This window comes from Salvelinus fontinalis, chromosome 29 (assembly GCF_029448725.1).
Source record: "Salvelinus fontinalis isolate EN_2023a chromosome 29, ASM2944872v1, whole genome shotgun sequence".
Lineage (NCBI taxonomy): Eukaryota > Metazoa > Chordata > Actinopteri > Salmoniformes > Salmonidae > Salvelinus > Salvelinus fontinalis.
In genome coordinates, this window is record NC_074693.1 from 40,709,289 (window position 1) to 40,732,028 (window position 22,740).

A 22,740-nucleotide genomic window follows, 5' to 3' on the forward strand; every position below is an offset into this window, starting at 1 on the left:
CGGTCTACTTTTATTCAATTTTTTTAAAAACACAAATGTGACATTTCTAAAAACCTGTTTGCTTTGTCATTATGGGGTATTGTGTGAAGATTGACGGGGGAAAAAATCCCGTTTAGAATAAGGCTGTAATGTAACAAATTGTTGAAAAAGTTCAGGTGTCTGAATACTTTCCAAATGCACTGTATGTAATGTATTGTCATAAAGAGTTTAATTTTAAAGGCTAATAAGGCTGGTGGAACCGTTCATAGAGGGTTCTAGGAAGAACCCTTCATTGAGTTCTAGGTAGAACCATTTACAGGGGGTTCTATGAAGGTTTTAGGTAAAACCCTCTGCAAAGGGTTCTAACCATCACAAAAAAGGGTTCCACTACAGGGACAAACCAAAGAACCCTATATGGTTCTGCTTAGCATCTTTTTTTCGAAGAGTGTAGATTAGAGTCCCTTCCTACTTGAAGATACACGTGTGACCTTGTCTAGATCAATGTAACAAATGTAGATGCATTTGCATATGCGTTGGCACCACTTCTATAAATAATTGTGTCTCAAAAAAGCAGCACAGCAATGCCCAGAACTGTCCATACTTGTATTTTTCCTAAGCCACTCTGAACACAACATGTTCCACATTAATGAAAACATTGCCAAGATTAGGCTTTTTTTAACACTCCCATGCCAATGTGACCTTCGAGTCGGTCTACAGACAGCTTCCAGCCTCTGGCGCAGTGTAGCCGACTAGCCGGTCTCAAGTTCTGTTTATACCAGCTGTCCTCCTACTTCCTCTCTCTCTCTCTTACTCTTGTTCTCTCTCACACAATGTCATAATCAACACTGATCCCTGGGCTTAAAATGACCATTGTTTCTCATGTTTTTTATTCACATGCCAACATGACTTAAGCTAATTGAAAGAATATCTAAGCAAAAAAAGATAACGTCTCTATTTGGAGATGGCAGAAGACTGGCTCAAAGTAATGGGGTATAATATGGAAATCAGTGAGCAAGTTTTATCTCTGTTCTTACAGAGAGGCTGAGGAGAGTGTATTCCAATGCTTATCACTCATGGGGGATTTACAGTAAATGTGTGTTCGGGGGAAAACACGCACACACACACACAAATGCCTGCAGACAAAAGAGCGTGTGTGTGCCCATCAAACGGTTTCCTTTGCCAAAGTATAATCCATTACAATTGGACGTAATTGATCTATTACGTAATATGGATATCGCACAAGCCTCGTCTTTGTAAGTATGAAAGAGAGAGTGGGGGAGAGAGAAAGCTTGTCAGTGCTTTGGAAATACTTTTTTCTTGGAATCTGATTGTGCTTGCAGAGCTCGGCCTGCGCTGTCGAGACGATAAATGTTCAATTACACTTTCAACTTGTATGTTTTTCTAAAAAGGCAATTCACTTTTAGCATAAATGCCCCCTCTGATAACTTCCCCTTCTCTTCCTCTAAATTTCAAAATGTTATGTTATGTTAACTTGATGTTCAAGTCTCCCTGGCAAAACACCAGTAATAAATCACTGTATTTTTGTGAGCCTGAGAAAACCACAAAAAAAAGTTGCTTGATGCACTCTGGGAAAACTCCATTGTGATTAGCTTCATAATTGGCAACGCTGCAGAGTTCTCTTGTTACGAAAAGGCTAATGGAAGAGGAAGGAAATCAATACCTTATGTCGGAACCTCATGACAGGTCGATACGGTGGCGGACCGAATCCCTCCTCCTTGCCCGGTCTCCCCTCAATGACTCCCACTCCGAGGGAGACCACTCCCAACAAGAACGCCAGCGAGCACCATCTGGATGTCCTCATTGGTCTGTTTCTGTCAAAAAAACAAAACAAAAAAAGTGAGCAGTTCGGCAGACCCCTTCGACGTGGCTGCAGTTCAATATCAGTTGGGGGGCTGAGACCATACATTAACCAAGGGGCTATTAGTGTAGACAAGGTACGCCCCTCAAATCTGTCGTTGGTTTAAACTAATGCTATCAATAAGTGCCTCACAATCAGCAAAGAAGATCAGATCTGCTTCAGAATCAATTAAATGGAAATAGGCATCAAGAGAAAACAAAGATAAAGGAAGACAAAGGAGTCGATGTATTAGGAAAATTAAGGCGGTGATTTTGCATTAATTAAGCATTAATTAGGTACCAGTACAGCAGTACAACATCCGATACAATCAACTCAACTGTGAGACAGAAAGTATGGCGTAAAACAATCATTTTCATCAGTTACATCCAAATGCTATTTACATGAGGTATAGAGGCAGTGAATACATCACACTGGAAAAGGATTCCTATCTATTAAAGCAGTAACGCCACACTGAATATAACTCGCCTTCAATTATTCATTACACAGTGTGAAAACAAGTTCGACCTTGGCACGACGCCAATTAAGCAAACATCATTGAGAAACAATTATAATTTCCTTAAAAAGCTATTTATTTGGCCCGGATAATGCGGGGAACATGGAAAGTTATACTGCCGCAACATGCGTTAGAGTCACTGGTTTACAATTCCGCCTCTCCTTTTTCAATAGAACTGCCTGAAAACTCCACGAATGTCGCTGCTTTAAAGTCCTCCTCACACCGCAAGCGTAGGGCAACTGACACCATGGGTGTGACCCTGTTCTCCTGTTGCTCTGAGTAGTAGACATATCTCGACAACTCTGGCAGTGCTTGTTCCCATAGGTGAAGGGTCAAATTCACAAAAACAATGTGTCACCAAAATCTGCTGTAAGATAAGGAAGTGTTCATACTGTGTGCCTGGCTTCCTCTGCACTTGCTGGTCCCTGTGCTGACGATGCCACTCTTTCTCTGTTGTATGAGGACAGAGCAGATTCGGGTTCAAATACTATGTGAGATCATTTTGAACACGTTAGCTGGGCTTGACTGAGCTCGTCTGGTGCAATGGAACCAATAGAATAGTAGCAAGTGCAAACCCCACCCATATGACACTCCAGGCAGGCTAAAGCAAATGCTAAAAGTATATGAAAGATTTTAAAATAGTACCTGAACCCAGGTCTAGGTCTGCCAGTGGCATCAAAATCTACTGTTTCCCACTGGTGTCTAATTGTTAAATGGAATGGCATTTATTTTGGATCTTGTGTCACAGACTGAGGCATATCAATGTGAATGTATATTATTTTCCTACTGTCATGTTTTGCAGTGGGGGATATACATCGGGGCGGCAGGGTAGCCTAGTGGTTAGAGCGTTGGACTAGTAACCGAAAGGTTGCAAGTTCAAATCCCCGAGCTGACAAGGTACAAATCTGTCGTTCTGCCCCTGAACAGGCAGTTAACCCACTGTTCCTAGGCCGTCATTGAAAATAAGAATTTGTTCTTAACTGACTTGCCTAGTTAAATAAAGGTAAAATAAAAAAAATAAAAAATAAACATCAATATGCAATGATAATAATACATGATTGTGGGGGAAACTCACTCCATCTGCCACCAATGTCATAATATGTTGCATAAGCCTGTATATCCCTTGATACTCATCACTTAGTGATGATATGGTAATACTGTGGTTGCTGGTTAGAGGATTCATTGATATATTAAATGAATCATCGTGGCAGTATGGATCATTCTTGTTGTACGCCACTGGTTTGATGTGCAGTATAAAATCAAGTGCACTACCGACTGAACCAATACATTTGTTAGAGGGCTTTGGGTTTGAATAAGATTCGTTATGTTTCTTCGTATGCCAATAAAAGTACAGCTGTCCCACGACAACTTCCCTAACATTTGATTTCTTCCACAAAAGATGGCAAACGAAGTGCAAACCTTTTCAAGTAAAACCCACATCTGCTTTTAAATCAACCAGGGGCTGCATTTGAGAGACAAATCGCAAGGCTTCAGAGCAGTGGGTGTTTGCGTGGGGAGCAAAGGGAGAGAGACTGAAAGTGGCGGTATGGCAAATTCAGTTTGAGACTTGTAAAACACAGAGGGAGGTTTTCTTCCGTTGACATTACTAAGAGCTAGGCTCCCGAGTGGCGCAGCGGTCAAAGTCACTGCATCTCTCTCAGTGCTTTAGGTGTCACTACAGACACGCTGGTTCAAGTTCAGGCTGTATCACCAGCTGTGATTGGGAGTCCCATAGGGTGGCGCACAATTGGCCGGTGTAGGCCGTCATTGTAAATAAGAATTTCTTCTTAACTGACTTGCCTAGTTAAATACAAAGAGGCAATGGCATTTGTTTGACTGGCGGATTGCCTTGTCAGTGAACCTGACTTCATATACTATATGTTTATGAGTCTATGTTGATCTACATGTGTGCAGCTATGCTATGGTTGTGCTTTGCGTGATGACTAGAGAGGATCTCTTGACCATGTGACCTGACCAGGAAAATAAGTTGCCCAGTTCTAGTGCTCTACACTCCTACTCCTCCCCACTCATATTTTCTACATTTAAACTCAATTTAAACAGATGCAAACCCCCAGTTGCATAAGCAGATCTCTATAAGCATGCTCAGTATCCATTTCCGGGTTGGAGTTACTGCTGTTTGTCTCCAAGATGTCTCCTACATTGGAAACATCTGCTGTGCTGTGTGTCTGCCACACAAACAATATCCCTGCGTCTTCTTTCCGAAAGTTATCGTGGCACTTCTCTTACTCCCACTGCCCGACAGCATTGTAGCCGACACAGATAAAGTGATGGGAGAGATCCTTCAGTTTCAAAGCAACACTGAACCTTCTGCACTACTGCTGTGCACTTAACTCTCACAGGAGTTGAGCTTATTTTGGTGTCTTGTTCTCCCTCCTAACAACCTACACATGGAAGACAGACAATAAACCCACTGATATCACAGTTGTGGGGGAAAAAATATTATATTTTCCGATTATGGTGCCCAAACTTGTCCCTGCTCTTTGTCCATCAACAAACCTACTTCACATCGGAACCCAATGTTTCCTTTAGCCTACCTGGAATTTGTCTGTTCCTTCAATTCATATTCCTCACACTACACCAGTCAGAACATATAAAACTCATATTGTTGCTTAGCATAATTACCTTGCCACATACCATATACTTGCGAGATGGATCATGTGTTGCAAATTGCAGCCTCTAGGCAATGTAGGCATGGTTCCTATGGGAACTCTACACCAATACCAATGTGTTCTGCTGACTACATATGAAAAAAACAGGAACCTCAAATATCTCAATATATTTCCCAAAATAAAAAGCATTGTGGAGTAAAATAGAAAATGTCCATGTTGACATGTCATTTTTACTTGGAAACTATTCATCTCCATGGACATGACAACAGATGTTTATTTGAGTCTATGGGTAGAAATAGTGTCCCTCTCGTGTGATGTGTTGCTTTCAATGCCTGACTCGCATTCTCTGACAACTAATGTGGATTCGGCCCAGTTGCAGCCTTTAAATTGTCGGTAATCTGAACAAGACGGAGGGCACATCTGGGATGTTTTAAACGGTATAATTAGAACGTTTTGATGCTGCAGAAGATGAAACAACTCTCAATAGTTATGGTCCCACGTTATATCGAAAGCACAATCCTTCTCTGATATTCATCAGACACTGTATTAAGTGGTTTGTGTTGCCACCCTCATACAGCATCAAGAAAACTACACTGACGGAACTCTAATGTAACATTTCCAAGTTCAGCGCTTCTGCTCTTTTCTATAACCTGTTTGGAACACAATCTGATCTATACTTGGCATGTATGTTTCCCTCTTATGAGTGGCACAAATCAGGATAAGGGGGAGGGGAATGGGAAGTGTATATCCAAATTAAATACTGTAGTATTTACTATAGTTTTTTTTTTAAGTGTAGTGTTTTTGCAGACATTACTGTAGTATTTACTACAGTGGATTTTGGGGGGATAATACTGTAGTATAGTAGTAATACACATGATCTAGGGATACTACAGTGTGCAGTATAGTGTTCTACAGTATACTGCAGTTTACTACAGAATTCTATAGTAAGTAATGTGATATTCTATTATAAACTGTAGTATTATTTTCATGTGGGGACATAGACACATATAGACTGTCCCTGAGGGTGGCAGGTAGCCTAGCGGTTAGAACATTGGGCCAGTAACCAAAACGTCACTGGCTTGAATACCCGAGCCGACGAGGTGAAAAATATGTCGATGTGGTCTAGAGGAAGGCACTTACGCCTAATTTGCTCCAGGGACACCATACCACTATGTCTGACCCTGTAAAACAACACATTTTACTGCACCTACATATCTGGTGTATGTGACAGTAAAACATATTTATTTATTCTTGTTTTTTTTTAGTTCCTCTACCTAGAGGACAATTATCAACGTCTTTCCAGTATGTCTGGCAGTGGTCACATGACCTAAGCCATGTAAACTGTTGGTCACGTGCCCATCTTAAAAGGATAAGAGAGGAACCAGAAGACTAATCCTGGCCTAGGGACAGATGTACGGTGCCCATTGTAGGACACCCTCAACCTCCAGCCTCATGCCTCACCCCTCCTTGTGAGGAACAAAGCCTCCAGATGCCAGATGGATGGAAAAGCGTTGCACGCTCGCCCCCTCACCACTCTTTGTGAGGGGTTAGCCATGAGGCTTGAGGCCAAGGATGTTCACCCTCTGAGGGGCTAGGGCTTAGGGTGTCCTAAAGTGGACACCGAACAGCTGATAAATATCCCTGACTCATTACACAAGGAACACAGCTTCCAAATGCCAGGCGGATAACGCCGGCGCACGCTCGCCCCACCAGATAACAGATGAGCCAGGCGGATAACGCCGGCGCACGCTCGCCCCACCAGATAACAAATGAGCGAGGAGTTAGGCCCTTGTGTACATTTGTCGTCTACATGTTGCATCAGAATTATTTATTATCCCAAATCCTTTTTATGAGGCTGTTATCTGGTTTCATTCAGATATCCATCCCAATGCATTAAATGTGATCCCATTGAGCTTTGAACTTATGCTTTGTGTGTTGTATCTTTCCCCCTAAATCCCTTGTGCACTGAAGATACATGCCTATTGGGGGTGCGTGCGTGCGTGCGTGCGTGCGTGTGCGCGTGCGTGTGCCTGACTGGCATGCCTATCAATCTGTCTGTCAAGAAAGCCAGCCTTCTATCAACTGCACACACAAAACAAAGACATTGTTACAGATAAATATAACTGTTTTCAAACTAATTACTGTATCCTTACGTGAACTAAAGTTACCCTCTATTCTCCAAGGAAAATAAAAACTAACACTCGTACTTGACTTTTTCCCCCTTGACTAGTTCTGACTTTGCAGATAGCCACTTTGAGGAAACATCTACTTACCATGACTGTGATGTGTGGTTGTACCACATATCTTTATCTTAAGATGAATGCAGAAATTGTATGTCGCTCTGGAGAAGACTGTCTGCTAAATTACTCAAATGTCAAATGTATTTAGTTGGTTATAAAATAAACCAGCACAGATGAATGCTTAGATCACATCATCACGTAACACTGTGGCGACAAAGCCCTCCGAACTAAATCACTCTTAAAACGTAATCCCTCATAAATCATCCTAGGAAGTCCATATCCTGAGAAGATAAACACTTGAAAATGAAATGTGGAATTTCAATGATGGAGAGGCTCAGCAGTGACTGTCTCTCAGCTCTCAGCACCACCGGCAGAATGCATCAGCAGACAACGAGGTATTACCGTCAATTCCATTTTTTATAAAAGCACCATTCAATGTACTAGAAGTCTCATTATACTTTATGGTACTGGGTATGAATGCACTACAAGCCATTTAGAATAATAAAACTCTCCATGGTTTGCTTTTGAGAGACAAAGGGTTTTATTGGTGACAAGTGGGCGACAAAAGACAAAAACAATATGGCTGCCTCATAGCCTGTAAGAGTTAAGAGGTAAGAGAGAGTTCAGCCGGTCACTCATTGCACTGTAATGAGTCTCCAGTGTTTTCCAAGTTAGCTGTCTGCTTTGCTCTCAGTGGGACTTCCAAGCCCGGGCGCTTTTCAAAGGTTTCTAGCTAATCATTTGAGAACATCCAACAAGGTGTGTTCCCCTCAGTGTACGACCAGACTGGCAGTCTTTCTTTCATCTAGCAAGGCTACCTTTCCTTGGTCTTACACTGTGATCAATGACTTGCTATTAATTATTCAAATGTAACCTAATTTATCCTCAGAGAGTGTTGCATTATTCAACTGGCTTTGGACAACCACCTGTAATAACGTTTTCAGTCACTGGCCTTGGGAACAATAACAATCCATGTATCAAAGGAATGAATGTATGTCACGCCTCCAGGGGGATTGTTGCAACCATCTATGCTCATTTATACAACGGGTGGTTCTAATCCTGAATGCTGATTGGTTAAAACAGCATTCCAGCCAGTGTCTATTCCACAAGTTACCACCGTCTAAATCTTTTATATTAAAATGCCTATTTACTCTGTTAGATCTGACCGCGCAATCAACTGTCTCATCAGCCCAGCCAAGCAATTTATAAACTTCATCCCCACTATAAAATTCATCTAGACATTATCTCACATTTATTTTAGACTAACATTTAGTTTTCAACAGCAGAGCTCTGTATCAACCTTTCTGTCTGTCTCTCTGACATTCGATCTCCAACTGTCCCATAGTAATGAACGTGAAGGGAGTAGGGACGAGACAGACAAGCAGGCAGCGTTTCTCAGTCAGTCTAAATCATGAATCAGCTGGTATCATTTTTATGGATATATACAACGAAATGTCAATTGAAAAAAAGGTCAACCAAACCCAGTTGTAGTCTTTCCAGCTTCAGATTGAAGTGAGTGTGTTAGCTGTGTTGTTGGCTAGCTCCTCTGAACAACAGTGTCTTGAAGAGTGAGCCCATTTTCTATACCAGGTGAAATCGCTCCTCATTAGATCATTGTTATGGATGTATGCAAAAAAATGTCTCTAGAAAACAGCTTATGCAAATGCAGCTACTTTGCTATTATTCTGGCTGCACTTTTTGACATGACTATAAGTTAGCTGTAGTTGGCTTGCTAGTAAGCAAGGGATAAGAACATTTCCAGACAGTATGGAAAATGGAACATTTAGAACGAACGACTGTCCATATATACAGAACAAAAAGACTGAATGACTGGGTCGCGTCTCTAGCAACCAAACCGATAGAAAGAACGTCCAGCCACCCTAGATTTGTGTCGAGACTATATCTTGTGGAAGGATAAAATAGTATGAATAAATGAATCAAAATAAAGTTTTTAATTAAAATATGTCAATCACACTTTTTGTATAAAAGTGATAATGCCTGAGAAGCCGGTGTTTGGAGGATATACTGGCTTCTACTTCGTCTCGGGCAACACCCGTACCAATATATCCTCCAAACACCAACTTCTATGGCATTATCACTTAAATATTGCACTGTAGATACAAGAAAATCCCATGACTTTCTCTCTATAACTATAGCTGAGAGAAGAACTGAAGAACTGGACAATGAAACGAATGTCGAATCTCAGGGCAATAGAAGCAGGGCTTTCCTCAATCGCTACACAACATTGCATAAACACAGTGATGTTATCTAAGGAGGGCCAGAACAATGTGGCCACACTTGGCCAATGCTGTGATGTGGGGCGAACTGTGACCTTTACGTCCATTAAAGTGCAATGCATGGGCAGACTCCTCCCACATAATAACCAGAGAGCAAACCACAAAGGCAATAACAACAACACTTAATGTTTTGATCTCAACCCCCACATACGTTGACATGAACACACACACACACACACACACACACACACACACACACACACATGCACACACATGCACACACACACTCTGCTGTACACACAGGATTACCACACAGCCACAGTGGGTGAGTTTGTGATAACCCGTTAACCCTCAACCATCCTGTTAATGAACTAGATAAGTGACCTGACCATCTGCCTTCAAGACCAAAAGGATCAACCCCACAGGGTTAAAGACACGGTCCTTTATAACGAGTGCGCTGAGAGTCGGTAAGCAAGTACAGGGATTGACTGTTTTAAATATATAAACAAAACAATAAACACGAAACACAAACAACGCACCGATATGAAACTGAGTCAATAACACCCGAGGAAAGAACCAAGGGGAGAGACAGATGTAGGGAAGACAATCAAGGAGGTGATGGAGTCCAGGTGAGTGTCATGAGGCGCTGGTGCGCTTGACGATGGTGACAGCAGCCTGATGACCTAGAGGCCGGAGAGGGAGTATACATTCAGTACTGCACCCAGCAAACAGCTTTAGCCATATGTTATACATGCCACGTTTACATCAGTAATGTATCCTTCAAATGGGGATACTGTTACACTAATGAAAGTGTTATGCCATGGCTGAGACTCAGTCAAAATTGCAAAATCCACGCTATGGGCATATAGCATTGCTGTGCCACAATGAAGTGCACTTTAAATGAAAAACAAGAAATATTGAACCATCCTAATCACTCGCTAAGCTAAGTGCTAACATGTTAATGAGATTGTAAACGCCCTCGCCTGTAGCTACCCCTCTATTTGTGCTACATTAGCAATATTAGGCTAGACTAGCCCACTGTCTGTGTATTCACTGGTCTCACATAGACCTAATGTAGACAAAGTCATTCAAAGTCGATGAGATATTTTGCACAGCCCATAAAATAGCCATAGCCATGAATAGTGGTGAATCCCAAATCAAAGCCAAACACCTGTCCCAACCCGCTGTGCACTAACGTAGATTTGCCAGACATGACTAGAACTGAGGACTCTGCTGAAATCAATCACAACAAGTGCTAAATTCCCAATTGACCCCTAACCCCTTAAACCTAATCACTTTGGCATGTTTCCCAGACAGATTAAGCACTGAGGATCAGGGTACAGTATGATACAAGTATTTACAGAACGTTTACTCCAACACTGTGGTATTCCATTCATATTTCATCCATTACCTTTCGAACATCAATATATGTGCAACACATTGCCAGAGTACCCCTGTCTGCTCTCTAATCTCAATCGAATCTTAATCCATTTTCCAGGGGCTGTATTCATACATTTCAAAATAGAAGTGCTGATCTAGGATCGTTTTTTTTCTTTTTTAAATTGTAACAATAGGATAGAAAGAAATAAGCCACTTTGTCTAGCAAATGAGCACGCGTCGGTTCGGTCCCCAGGGTGCTTGAAGTCATTGTAATGAGAGGCGGAGCGCACATTAATTCCTGCTGTTCCGTTAATATGAGAACCTTTTCCCCCGGCACAATCTCATACCTGTTGCTAAACAAATTTAATTGGGTACATTTAGGTCGGGAAAATAAGACGTGTGAAAAATGCCTCTTTCAAATAGCAAATGTCCTACTGAGCTGGATAATGTTTGGCTGAAAGGTTTTGTAATCACACCTGGGCTCAAAATCGTTTGGTTGAGTCTGCCTGGAGTGCCAGATGGCAAGGTTTGCATTTTTGGTTGGTTTATTAACAGGCCCAGATAAAGTATTTGAAATGCATGTCTGTTTGTTATGCATGGGATTCAGTGTGGCCTAGCTATCATATTTATTCTTATACCATATCGTTGAATAGTCATTTCTGATTGGCTAGAAGGGCTTTCTAGAATGGACATTAAAACCAGATAACGGGACAGTTGGGAAAGAAATTGGGACACCTAGCAATCATGATGCAATATGTGCCTACACATGCAGACTGTACTTGCTACAAAGTTACAGGAAGCTGAACCAACAACCACACAAACCAAAATTGGATACATTGTAAACGAAGGTCCAAGGAGGGAAAAACTTAGCTAGCTAGCTAGGATTGATTTGGTTTTGCAGAGACATCTTTTTGGAGCATCTGATGATGTTACATTGTGAGTGATGAACATGAATTTCTCTGGTCCCTACTGTTGCAGTCATGACGCAAGTGGCGCTATGCTGTCAAATCCTCCCACGTTTCTAGTTTGACCAGCTGTTTTCAGCAGCTAATATTTTTTAAATTCGGTAGCCATTTTTGCAGGTTTGCTAGCAACAAACTATTTAGCTAGCTTCTAGCCTAGTGTTGATATGCAGTGCGGTCTCCTCGTAATGAACACTCTCGTGTGTCCTGGCGAGAAGGCAAACTTTTCTAGCTATGCCAGGCAAAATCAGGCATTATCAGTTCATTGTTATGGATGTATCGAAGTATATCGGGCCGTTTCCATCTACCGGAATTCAGTCGTCTACCGGAATCCCCCTCAGAAGCGGCCCAATGCTATTTTAAATGTGTATACAAAATTACCCGATTTAGTCATTTCAAATATTACTATTATACATTTTATACATACAAATTATACCCATCCACCCCAAAAATGTTTTATTGTATTTGTATTTTTTTACGGCCTCTGGAGGGGCGAAGGTCGAGAGCCGTGAGTCCTCAAACACAACATCGCCAAGCCACACTGCACGCTTAACCCAGAAGCCAGCAGCACCAATGTGTCCGTGTCAGCGTGCATTCGCCTGACCCACAGGAGTCGCTACAGCACGATGGGAAAAGGACCCTCCCCTAACCTGGACGATGCTGGGCCAATTGTGCGTCGCCTCATATGTCTCCCAATATCAGCCAGCACGGGTATCGAACCAGCATCTGTAGCAATGCAGTTTGCACTGTGATGCAGTGTCTTAGACAGCTGCTCCACTCGGTTGGCTCCATCCACAAAGTTTAATGCTTATCAATTTCCCTGCACAAAAATACTACTTAAATAGCACTCTTAAAGAATTTAATGTAAAAAAAAAAAAAATTGAAGACAGAAGCAATTACAAAATATGGAAAAATAAATAAATTATGAAATGTTAATTATATAAAGCAGCCCTTGTAATCATCTGCCAGAGAGTAACCACAATCGGCCAAAACCCCAAGTTATACATTCGGGCCAGATAACTCACACCGGAATCGGCCCGAGCCCCAAGTAATACATTTGGGCCAGACAACTCAGACCGGAATCTGCCCGAGCTCAATCCCGGCATAGTAGCCATAAATAATACTACCGAAGGCGGCCCAGACTCCGGCCACATGACGTCGGCCGAGTCTGACTCTCATCCGAATGCCCCGACTCTCATCCGGAATCGGCCCATATCCACTAGGTTGCCACTGAGCATGGCAACGGAACATAAATAACGAACGAATGGGTCGCGTCCATAAATATCGAACTAATCGAACAAACGACTGGGTTGCGTCCCTAGCAAACAAAATGTGAGAAAGTATGAATTTGCTTTAAAAAAAATGATAGTGGTAAATGTGTACTTTCATATTGTTTTATTTGGCAACTTTGGTATAAGCGGGTGAAACGCCTTGGTTCTGTACATTACCTTGGAAAAATAAACTCCGAAAAAGGACTTGGCTCCGCCTTGTCCCGCTGCGTCAACCATTATTTCCAAGGTAATGTACAGAACGTCGGCGTTTATCCATTTACATATAGTGACATTTCCAATGGATTTATAGAGTATCAGTCACTCCATTTTTATTGTAAAAGATGCATTTTCGTTGTTATTGTAGGTTATGCCGGTCTACTGAGGAATGTATTGTGTTGGGTATTCCATCAATGCCTTGGCTAACAGCATTTTTATGTCAACGTGTATGTGTGTGTCAAATTCTCTCGGATTTAGACAGAAGAGGTGTTGTTCCCCTCTGATGTTTAAGATTAGGGGGCACAAACCCATGAAGTGGAAGAGACACGATTAGTAAAATCTAATCGATACAGAGTGAGTGGACGGCATGGGCGATGCTTGAATAGTAATAGCCTAACTGGTTGAAGGACTGTTAAACGCAAGTTCTCCATATTCAGCACCTTCAGATGAATTTGAATCAAGGTGGCCCTGAAAAGGGAGGTTTCTAATGACTCGTATCTTCAAGTTTGGATCGCAAGGGGCTGAGAGAAGTAGAGGGGTCATTACGCCTGCCAGAGGCAGACAATACAAAAACACATTGGGTATATTTTCTCCAATCAACCCATTTATCAACAAATAGTCCATTTGAATTCAATTTAAGAGTTTTTTAAAAAGTAGGAGTTTATTCAAATCGATAACGCTATCCAGTCGGATTTAAAGACTTAACGGGACTAAAGTCGTACATCTACTGTTGATGAGATACAGTACGCAACAATTCAGAGTAGCGGAGAATTTACAAATAAAATGAATGTCCATCACAGTCTCTATAAAGCCAAATGTGTCACGCGCAGCGAGAGAGCGGATGAAAAAAACTCGACTATCCCGTAATCCTTCCGCCGCTAACAGTGTCACAAGGATTAGCATGCTGAAGAAAATTAACACGCTAAATACTATGCAGCGAAATTAAACGCTCCGAAGTACCGGAGTGGAGCGTCACTGCCATTTCCAAATATATTTTCATTCCCAAACATTGATTTCGCTTCAGAACTAGGCTACTCATCACGGCAGTCTAGCAGCACAGTCACCTATAGCGCATTTACAAAAAGCATGCACTCCACTCGCAACTTCATTGCCATCAACTGATGCAGTTGTATTGCCTACAGTTCAGAAAGCATAGCTTGGTTTATCAAGTAAGTAAACTAAATGCCAAACCCCGATACATATATGCTTTGAATAAGATGACATATTTCCGGTGATGGAAAATAGTTGTACAGAGGGATTTGCTTTTGATGTCGATGAAACTGCAGTTCGATGATAAAATAAACACGTTTATAGAAGGTGCACTTTCAGTGGACTATGGTTTGTTTTTCTATTCATATTCCACCTTTTATTTGTGTTATTTAACAGTAGAAACACTATGAATATCCATGTATATTGTGTTTTACCTGTATGTCCAGACGCAAACCATCCAGAAGGATAATCCGAACGAGATTGTTTTTTTTAAACAGTAGTTCACAACAACTATATGTCAAACTGGTCCGATCAAATCCACCGATTGTAACTCGACATCCACACAATAGCCTAGAAGTTTGTAAACGTGAAGTCTGTAAATCCTTTTCGAATACCATCAACCATCCGGTAGGCTACGAAGAGCGAATATCTGACGTTCAGCACCACCAGAGGAGTGGACAGCTCCGTTAGAAACTGCGGGTCTAACCTCTCTGGATCGTCTCCTGTGCCACTGAAGCACAAGCCACAAGCCACCACCTACTGGATGCGTCCGGATCCGATTTACATTCAGTCACAGGAATAACCAATCAAAAGCCCAGCAGAAATCTCCAGCGCGAAAGTGGAGACAGACAATCTGCCTTGTCTGATTCCATCCACTGGAATGAATTGTCCTTGACTGAGATGAAAAGAGTTGGGGGCTGTCGAATGTCCCCCTTCCCATTGTTAAGAATTTTGAGTCAGTGAAATCCGTCAGTCAAGTCCTGCAAGCGTCATGCAAGCAAGCGTCATCCACGAACAGACAAGGTTTTGACAAATATGGTGGTACTCCAAATTCATAACAATGCAATAATCTATGTTTTCATCAATATGCACATTATCAGGTGGTACAGCTTTCCTTTCCTTTTATAAACTGAACAGTGTCATAAAGGCATATTCTTTCAAGTTATTCTACCAGGCACACATAACCTTTTCAATGGAAATTAAGATGAATTCATCTCCAATACATTGATAGGGTAAGAGCCAATGTATGCTTGATCCTAAAATGTGGTCGGAGCACCTTATGGATGGTGTGACGCAATTGCGAAGCCTCTGGAGGCACGCAGCGGCCAAATTGAGCTATGTGCCCTATAGCAGTGCGCCTTTCAAATGTTGAACAAATGTATATGTCACGTTCTGACCATAGTTCTTGTGTGTTTTACTTGTTTTAGTGTTGGTCAGGACGTGAGCTGGGTGGGCATTCTATGTTGTGTGTCTAGTTTGTCTGTTTCTATGTTTGGCCTAATATGGTTCTCAATCAGAGGCAGGTGTTTTGTGTTGTCTCTGATTGGGAATCATATTTAGGTGGCTTGTTTTGTGTTGAGGTTGGTGGGTGGTTGTTTGCTGTCTTTGTGTTCATTTCACCAGAGAGGACTGTTTCGGTTTTGCCACGTTTGTTATTTTTGTATTTTGTAACTGTTCACGTTATCGTCTGTCATTAAATCATGTTGAGCACTAACTACGCTGCGTCTTGGTCCGATCCCTGCTATACCTCCTCTGAAGAGGAGGAAGGCTGCCGTTACAGTATATCTCCGCATTGACATGATTGGTTGACGGTAGGTGAAGGCGGGAGGTCCTGCATTAATAACACAAACTCCGACAACTTCCTTCACAACAGCTCTGTGCTGCTTGGCGAAGCGCAAGAAGTATGAATGCCCTGACTCCTGCAGAGGCTATATCACCGTACATTTTGCACGGCCAAAGATTGACCATGTAGCACCTTTTAAGCCTGGAACCTTAACCATCTTGAAACAGTAGTGAAACTGAACAATTCTGTTTGAATTCCAGGCTAAGAAGGCTTATGCATACAGGCGTATTAAAATGCAATTTTCTTCTAAGTCACCAAACATGGTCAATATTCATGCCAAACGAGCTATGTTATTTGCAGGAAGTGTCACATATATATCACCATAATCAAACATGATGCCCATGGATAGTCATACAGCCCCATATGCCAACCATGTCATTGCCAAAGACAAATTAACTTAAAGGGAGATTTATGGTCGCGAATACGTGGAAACCCTCCATATAACATTTTCTCCATGACCGGTGTGTATCATGGTACATATGTGTACAGAACACCTATCTCACCAAGGTATTGCTGAAAGTTCACCAGTTAATCATATTGGCAATTAGTGTCTTGCATATACAGATGAAGTCGGAAGTTTACTTATGTTGGCGTCATTAAAACTAGTTTTTCAACGACTCCACAATTAACAAACTGTAGTTTTGGCAAGTCGGTAGGGACATCTACTATGTGCATGACACAAGTAATTTTTCCAACAATTGTTTACAGGCATATTATTTCACTTATAATTCATTGTTTCACAATTGCAGTGGGTCAGAAGTTTACATACACTAAATAGTGCTTTTAAACAGCTTTTAAACAGCTTGGAAAATTCCAGAAAATGATGTCATGGCTTTAGAAGCTTCTGATAGGCTAATTGACATCATTTGAGTCAATTGGAGGTGTACCTGTGGATGTATTTCAAGGTCTACCTTCAATCTCAGTGCCTCTTTGCTTGAAATCATGGGAAAATCAAAAGAAATCAGCCAAGACCTCAGAAAAACAATTGTAGACCTCCACAAGTCTGGTTCATCCTTGGGAGCAATTTCCAAACGCCTGAAGGTACCACGTTCATCTGTACAAACAAGAGTACGCAAGTATAAACACCACACCAGGCAGCCGTCATACCGTTCAGGAAGGAGACGTTTTCTGTCTCCTAGACATGAACATACTTTGCTGTGAAAAGTGCAAATCAATCCCAGAACAACAGCAAAGAATCTTGTGAAGATGCTGGAGGAAACAGGTACAAAAGTATCTATATCCACAGTAAAACAAGTCCTATATCGACATAACCTGAAAGGCCACTCAGCAAGGAAGAAGCCACTGCTCCAAAACCACCATAAAAAAACAGACTACGGTTTGCAACTGCACATGGGGAGAAAGATCATACTTTTTGGAGAAATGTCCCTTGGTCTGTTGAAACAAAAATAGAACTGTTTGGTCATAATGACCATTGGTATATTTGGAGGAAAAAGGGGGAGGCTTGCAAGCCGAAGAACACCATCTCAACCGTGAAGCACAGCATCATGTTGTGGGGGTGCTTTGCTGCAGGAGGGACTGGTGTACTTCACAAAATAGATGGCATCATGAGGCAGGAAAATGATGTGGATATATTGAAGCAACATCTCAGGATATCAGTCAGGAAGTTAAAGCTTGGTCGCAAATGGGTCTTCCAAACGGACAATGACCCCAAGCATACTTCCAAAGATGTGGCAAAATGGCTTAACGACAACAAAGTCAAGGTATTGGAGTGGCCATCACAAAGCGCTAACCTCAATCCTATAGGAAAGTTGTGGGCAGAACTGAAAAAGCTTGTGCGAGCAAGGAGGCCTACAAACCTGACTCAGTTACATCAGCTCTGTCAGGAAGAATGGGCCAAAATGAACCCAACTTATTGTGGGAAGCTTGTGGAAAGGCTGCCCAAAATGTTTGACCCAAGTTAAACAATTTAAAGGCAATGCTATCTAATACTAATTAAGTGTATGTAAACTTATGACCCACTGGGAATGTGATGAAAGAAATTAAACCTGAAATTAATCATTCTCTCTACTATTATTCTGACATTTCACATTCTTAAAATAAAGTGGGGATCCTAACTGACCTAAGACAGGGAATTTTTACGAGGATTAAATGTCAGGAATTGTGAAAAATTGTGTTTACATGTATTTGGCTAAGGTGCATGTAAACTTCCGACTTCAACTGTATATACATGTGTGAAATAGGGTATAGAAGAAAACAAGGGAAATATGTCAATGTCAGTAACAACTAAACATGATAATTTTGTATATTGAGTAGGTAAATAATCAAGTCTTATTTGTCTCTTATTTGGAGCAGGATTGTGATGGTACTCTAATGAAACCCAAATAAAAGGTGTCACATGGTACATACATAGTCAGTGATTGGTAAAAGTAGCCACTGATGATTTTGTGAATGGAGTTTCACGTTCCATTACAGATTAAAGTGTTCTGCAAAGCTCCAGATTGCATTGTCAACCTAGGCTACACCCACTGTGACAGGCTGAATTACCAGGCCTTGGCACATGGGAGTGACCCTCGCAGTCAGACTGTGTTGGCACTTATGGTTCTGAGAGGATTGTGTAAAAAGAAAGAGAATGATGTTAGATCAATCCAACTTCTCAGCATTTTGACCTCTCGACTCCACTACAAAGCTCTCAGGGTCAGGCCTTTGTAAAATAATCTTACGAGTAACACTTTCTATGAGTTACCTTTGTCTTCGTCGAAATAGCATTTCTAGTGGCTTTTACAAGAAGCCATAAGGTATTTTAGTGTGCCTTATAATGCACTGCAAGTAGCCTACTGGTTAGAGCGTTGGGACAGTAGCCGAAAGGTTGCTTGTTTGAATCCCTAAGCCGGCAAGTTGAAAATTCTGCCGTTCTGCCCTTGTGCAAGGCAGGTAACCCCCACAACAACTGTTCCCCGGCAAGGATGTCGATTTAATTCTCTGATTCAGATGGGTTGGGTTCAACGCGGAAGACAAATTCCGTTGAATGCGTTCCGTTGTGAAACTGACTAGGTACCCCTTTCCCAATCCCAGTTTGTGAGGCTTTACCCAGCAAACAAGGGATGTCATGAGGACACTTGGTGATGGTCCCTTAAGGGTTTCGGTGTGACGTTATCCATCTAATATTCTAAGAACATTGCATGATGGTCCCAAGGGAATGTTCTTTGGGGGACCTTTGTCTAGTTCCTAGGATGTCACCAAGGAAGCTCTCCTGATTGTTCCAGGTTTCCCAAACCATTATAAGTGTAAGGGAGTGTGTACACATTACTGTGAAATTAGTAACGGGGCACCACTTGCTGTAAGTCCGCAAGAAACTATAAAATAGTTACATTTATAACTATAGTTAACTTATACTCCTGAAGAACTCCTGAATTCAGTTCTTAAAGTGACAAGGCAATGTATTCTTGGAGACAGTAGATTTTTCACAAAAACAAAGATGTATTTAGAAATAACCAGGGTAAAGCAATGAACATACAGGATGAATGAATAATGGAGATTGTGATGGCAAAATGTACTAATACGATAAGCTACAGAATCAGAGTCACACACGTGGTAATGGGGATTAGAGAGCCTAAGGTCAAGCCTAAGGTTATTCTTGATGTTTCCAAATGAAACAAGGCAGGGATTATAGGAGAAATGTAGAAAGAAATATTAAAAGTAACAGATTCAGGTTACATTGAAATCAGAGAAGAAAATAGGTGAGATCGAGCTGGATATACCCTTACGTATATCTGTCTTGAACCAATGGTCTTCAGAGAACTCTCAATACACGCAGTCCAGAAGCAATTTTAGAATGTAAATCTTCGTGGGGCTCCCCCTAAAAATGTTAGATGCATGCCAGCAATTATTAGGGTTAGGCACATGTGCTTCTAATAGCTTACTACACAAAATACACTTAGTATTACTTTCTTAGCTACGGTATACAGTCGTGACCAAAAGTTTTGAGAATGACACAAATATGAATTTTCACAAAGTCTGCTGCCTCAGTGTCTTTAGATATTTTTGTCAGATGTTACTATGGAATACTGAAGTATAATTACAAGCATTTCATAAGTGTCAAAGGCTTTTATTGATAATTACATGAAGTTGATGCAAAGAGTCAATACCCTTATTTTTCAAGACTTCTGCAATCCGCCCTGGCATGCTGTCAATTAACTTCTGGCTGTCACGCCCTGGCCTTAGTATTCTTTGTTTTCTTTATTATTTTAGTTAGGTCAGGGTGTGACATGGGGAATGTTTGTGTTTTGTCATTTTGGGTGGTTATATGGTAAAGGGGGTGCTGGGTGTAGTGTATGAGTTTGTGTTGAGTGAATGTTTCTAGGTATGTCTATGGTTGAGTGAATGTGTCTAGGTATGTCTATGGTTGCCTGAGGGGTTCTCAATCAGAGACAGATGTCTTTCATTTGTCTCTGATTGGGAGCCATATTTAAGGCAGCCATGGGCATCATGCATTTGTGGGTAATTGTCTATGTCTAAGTGTTTAGTGTCAGCACTTATGTTTGATTAGCTTCACGGTCGTCTGTTTTGTTTAGTTGTATAGTGTTCGTGTCGTTTTCGTCTTCTTTTATTAATAAAGAAGATGTACTTTCCACACGCTGCATTTTGGTCCTCACTCTCTTCGCAAGACGATCGTGACACTGGCCCACATCCTGACTGACGGCAGCCCATTCTTGGAGTTTGTCAGAATTTGTGGGTTTTTGTTTGTCCACCCACCTCTTGAGGATTGACCACAAGTTCTCAATGGGATTAAGGTCTGGGGAGTTTCCTGGCCATGGACCCAAAATATTGATGTTCTGTTCCCCGAGCCACTTAGTTATCACTTTTGCCTTATGGCAAGGTGCTCCATCATGCTGGAAAAGGCAGTGTTCGTCACCAAACTGTTCCTGGATGGTTGAGAGAAGTTGCTCTCGGTGCATGTGTTGGTACCATTCTTTATTCATGGCTGTGTTCTTAGGCAAAATTGTGAGTGAGTCTACTCCCTTGGCTGAGAAGCAACCCCACACATGAATGGTCTCAGGATGCTTTACTGTTGGCATGACACAGGACTGATGATAGCACTCACCTTGTCTTCTCCGGACAAGCTTTTTTCCGGATGCCCCAAACAATCGGAAAGGGGATTCATCAGAGAAACTTTAGCCCAGTCCTCAGCAGTCCAATCCCTGTACCTTTTGCAGAATATCAGTCCCTGATGTTTTTCCTGGAGAGAAGTGGCTTCTTTGCTGCCCTTCTTGACACCAGGCCATCCTCTAAAAATCTTCGCCTCACTGTGCGTGCAGATGCACTCACACCTGCCTGCTGCCATTCCTGAGCAAGCGCTGTACTGGTGGTGCCCCTATCCCGCAGCTGAATCAACTTTAGGAGACGGTCCTGGTGCTGGACTTTCTTGGGCGCCCTGAAGCCTTCTTCACAACAATTGAACCGCTCTCCTTGAAGTTCTTAATGATCCGATAAACGGTTGATTTAGGTGCAATCTTACTGGCAGCAATATCCTTGCCTGTGAAGCCCTTTTTGTGCAAAGCAATGATGACGGCACGTGTTTCCTTGCAGGTAACCATATTTGACAGAGGAAAAACAATGATTCCAAGCACCACCCTCCTTTTGAAGCTTTCAGTCTGTTATTCGAACTCAATCAGCATGACAGAGTGATCCAGCCTTGTCCTCGTCAACACTCACACCTGTGTTAACAAGAGAATCACTGACATGATGTCAGCTGGTCCTTTTGTGGGAGGGCTGAAATGCAGTGGAAATGTTTTTGGGGGATTCAGTTCATTTGCATGGCAAAGAGAAACTTTGTAATTAATTGCAATTCATCTGATCACCCTCATAACATTCTGGAGTATATGCAAATTACCATCATACAAACTGAGGCAGCAGACTTTGTGAAAATTAATATTTGTGTCATTCTCAAAACTTTTGGCCACGACTGTACATATCTCCCTGGCATATTACATCATTTCTGCAGCAGCATATATTACATTTTTCGTCATTTGTTCTCTGGCCAGTGAAGAGACGTGTATTCTCATTGTGGTTGATGTCTGGCGTGTATGTGTTAATTTGACACTCCTCTGCAATAGGTAAAACCAGAGGTCTCCAACAGGTTGATCGCGAAGCCCACATATGAATAGCTTGCCAAACAATTCTGAAACTACTTGCAATTCTTCATGTTTGACACTGCAAGCTCCCAGCTACTATCTAATCGAAGCAACATTGATATTATCCCACCCCTGGTTAGCCACTATTGGTTTAAAAAGCCAAACCTAACACTATATCTGCCAATTAATTTTCAGTAATATTGCCACTCTGTCTGTCTATCACTCTGTGTGTGAGTTGATGCGATAACGGTCTTGTGCGTTGACAGAAATACTGTCCTCCAAACTCTCTCAATTCAATGTCAACTGCAAAGTAGGCTTACATGGCAGAAGTATACCATGAGTAAGTATATAATTTCTATATATCTATTGTTATTTGCAAACTTTGAAAAAAAAAAAAAAAATAACAGCAGCAGCAGTACAGAACCAGAGCTAGACCTGCACTTTAGATGGCACAGTCCTCACTCGCTAGATGCGCAATTAAAGGGCCAGATGCGCAATTAAAGGGGAATTACACTCAAAAATCTAAAT

At 41.7% G+C, this 22,740-nt stretch overlaps 1 protein-coding gene across 4 annotated transcripts in view; it reads right to left on the reverse strand.

Annotated features, from left to right (window-relative positions):
* LOC129827979 (follistatin-related protein 5-like) overlaps positions 1 to 15,246 on the reverse strand; it is a 174,634-nt gene extending 159,388 nt beyond the window's left edge. For 2 of the 4 annotated variants that reach the window (XM_055889326.1, XM_055889325.1), the window contains exons 1-2: positions 14,712 to 15,246; positions 1,661 to 1,811 (exon numbers count right to left, since the gene is read on the reverse strand). In XM_055889326.1, the coding sequence (XP_055745301.1) occupies positions 1,661 to 1,811; positions 14,712 to 14,734 (174 nt within the window). In that variant the 5' untranslated portion in view covers positions 14,735 to 15,246. The remainder of the gene's footprint in view (positions 1 to 1,660; positions 1,812 to 14,711) is intronic. The other 2 variants (XM_055889327.1, XM_055889328.1) reach the window with 2 other exon arrangements.
* Between the last annotated feature and the right edge of the window lie 7,494 nt (positions 15,247 to 22,740).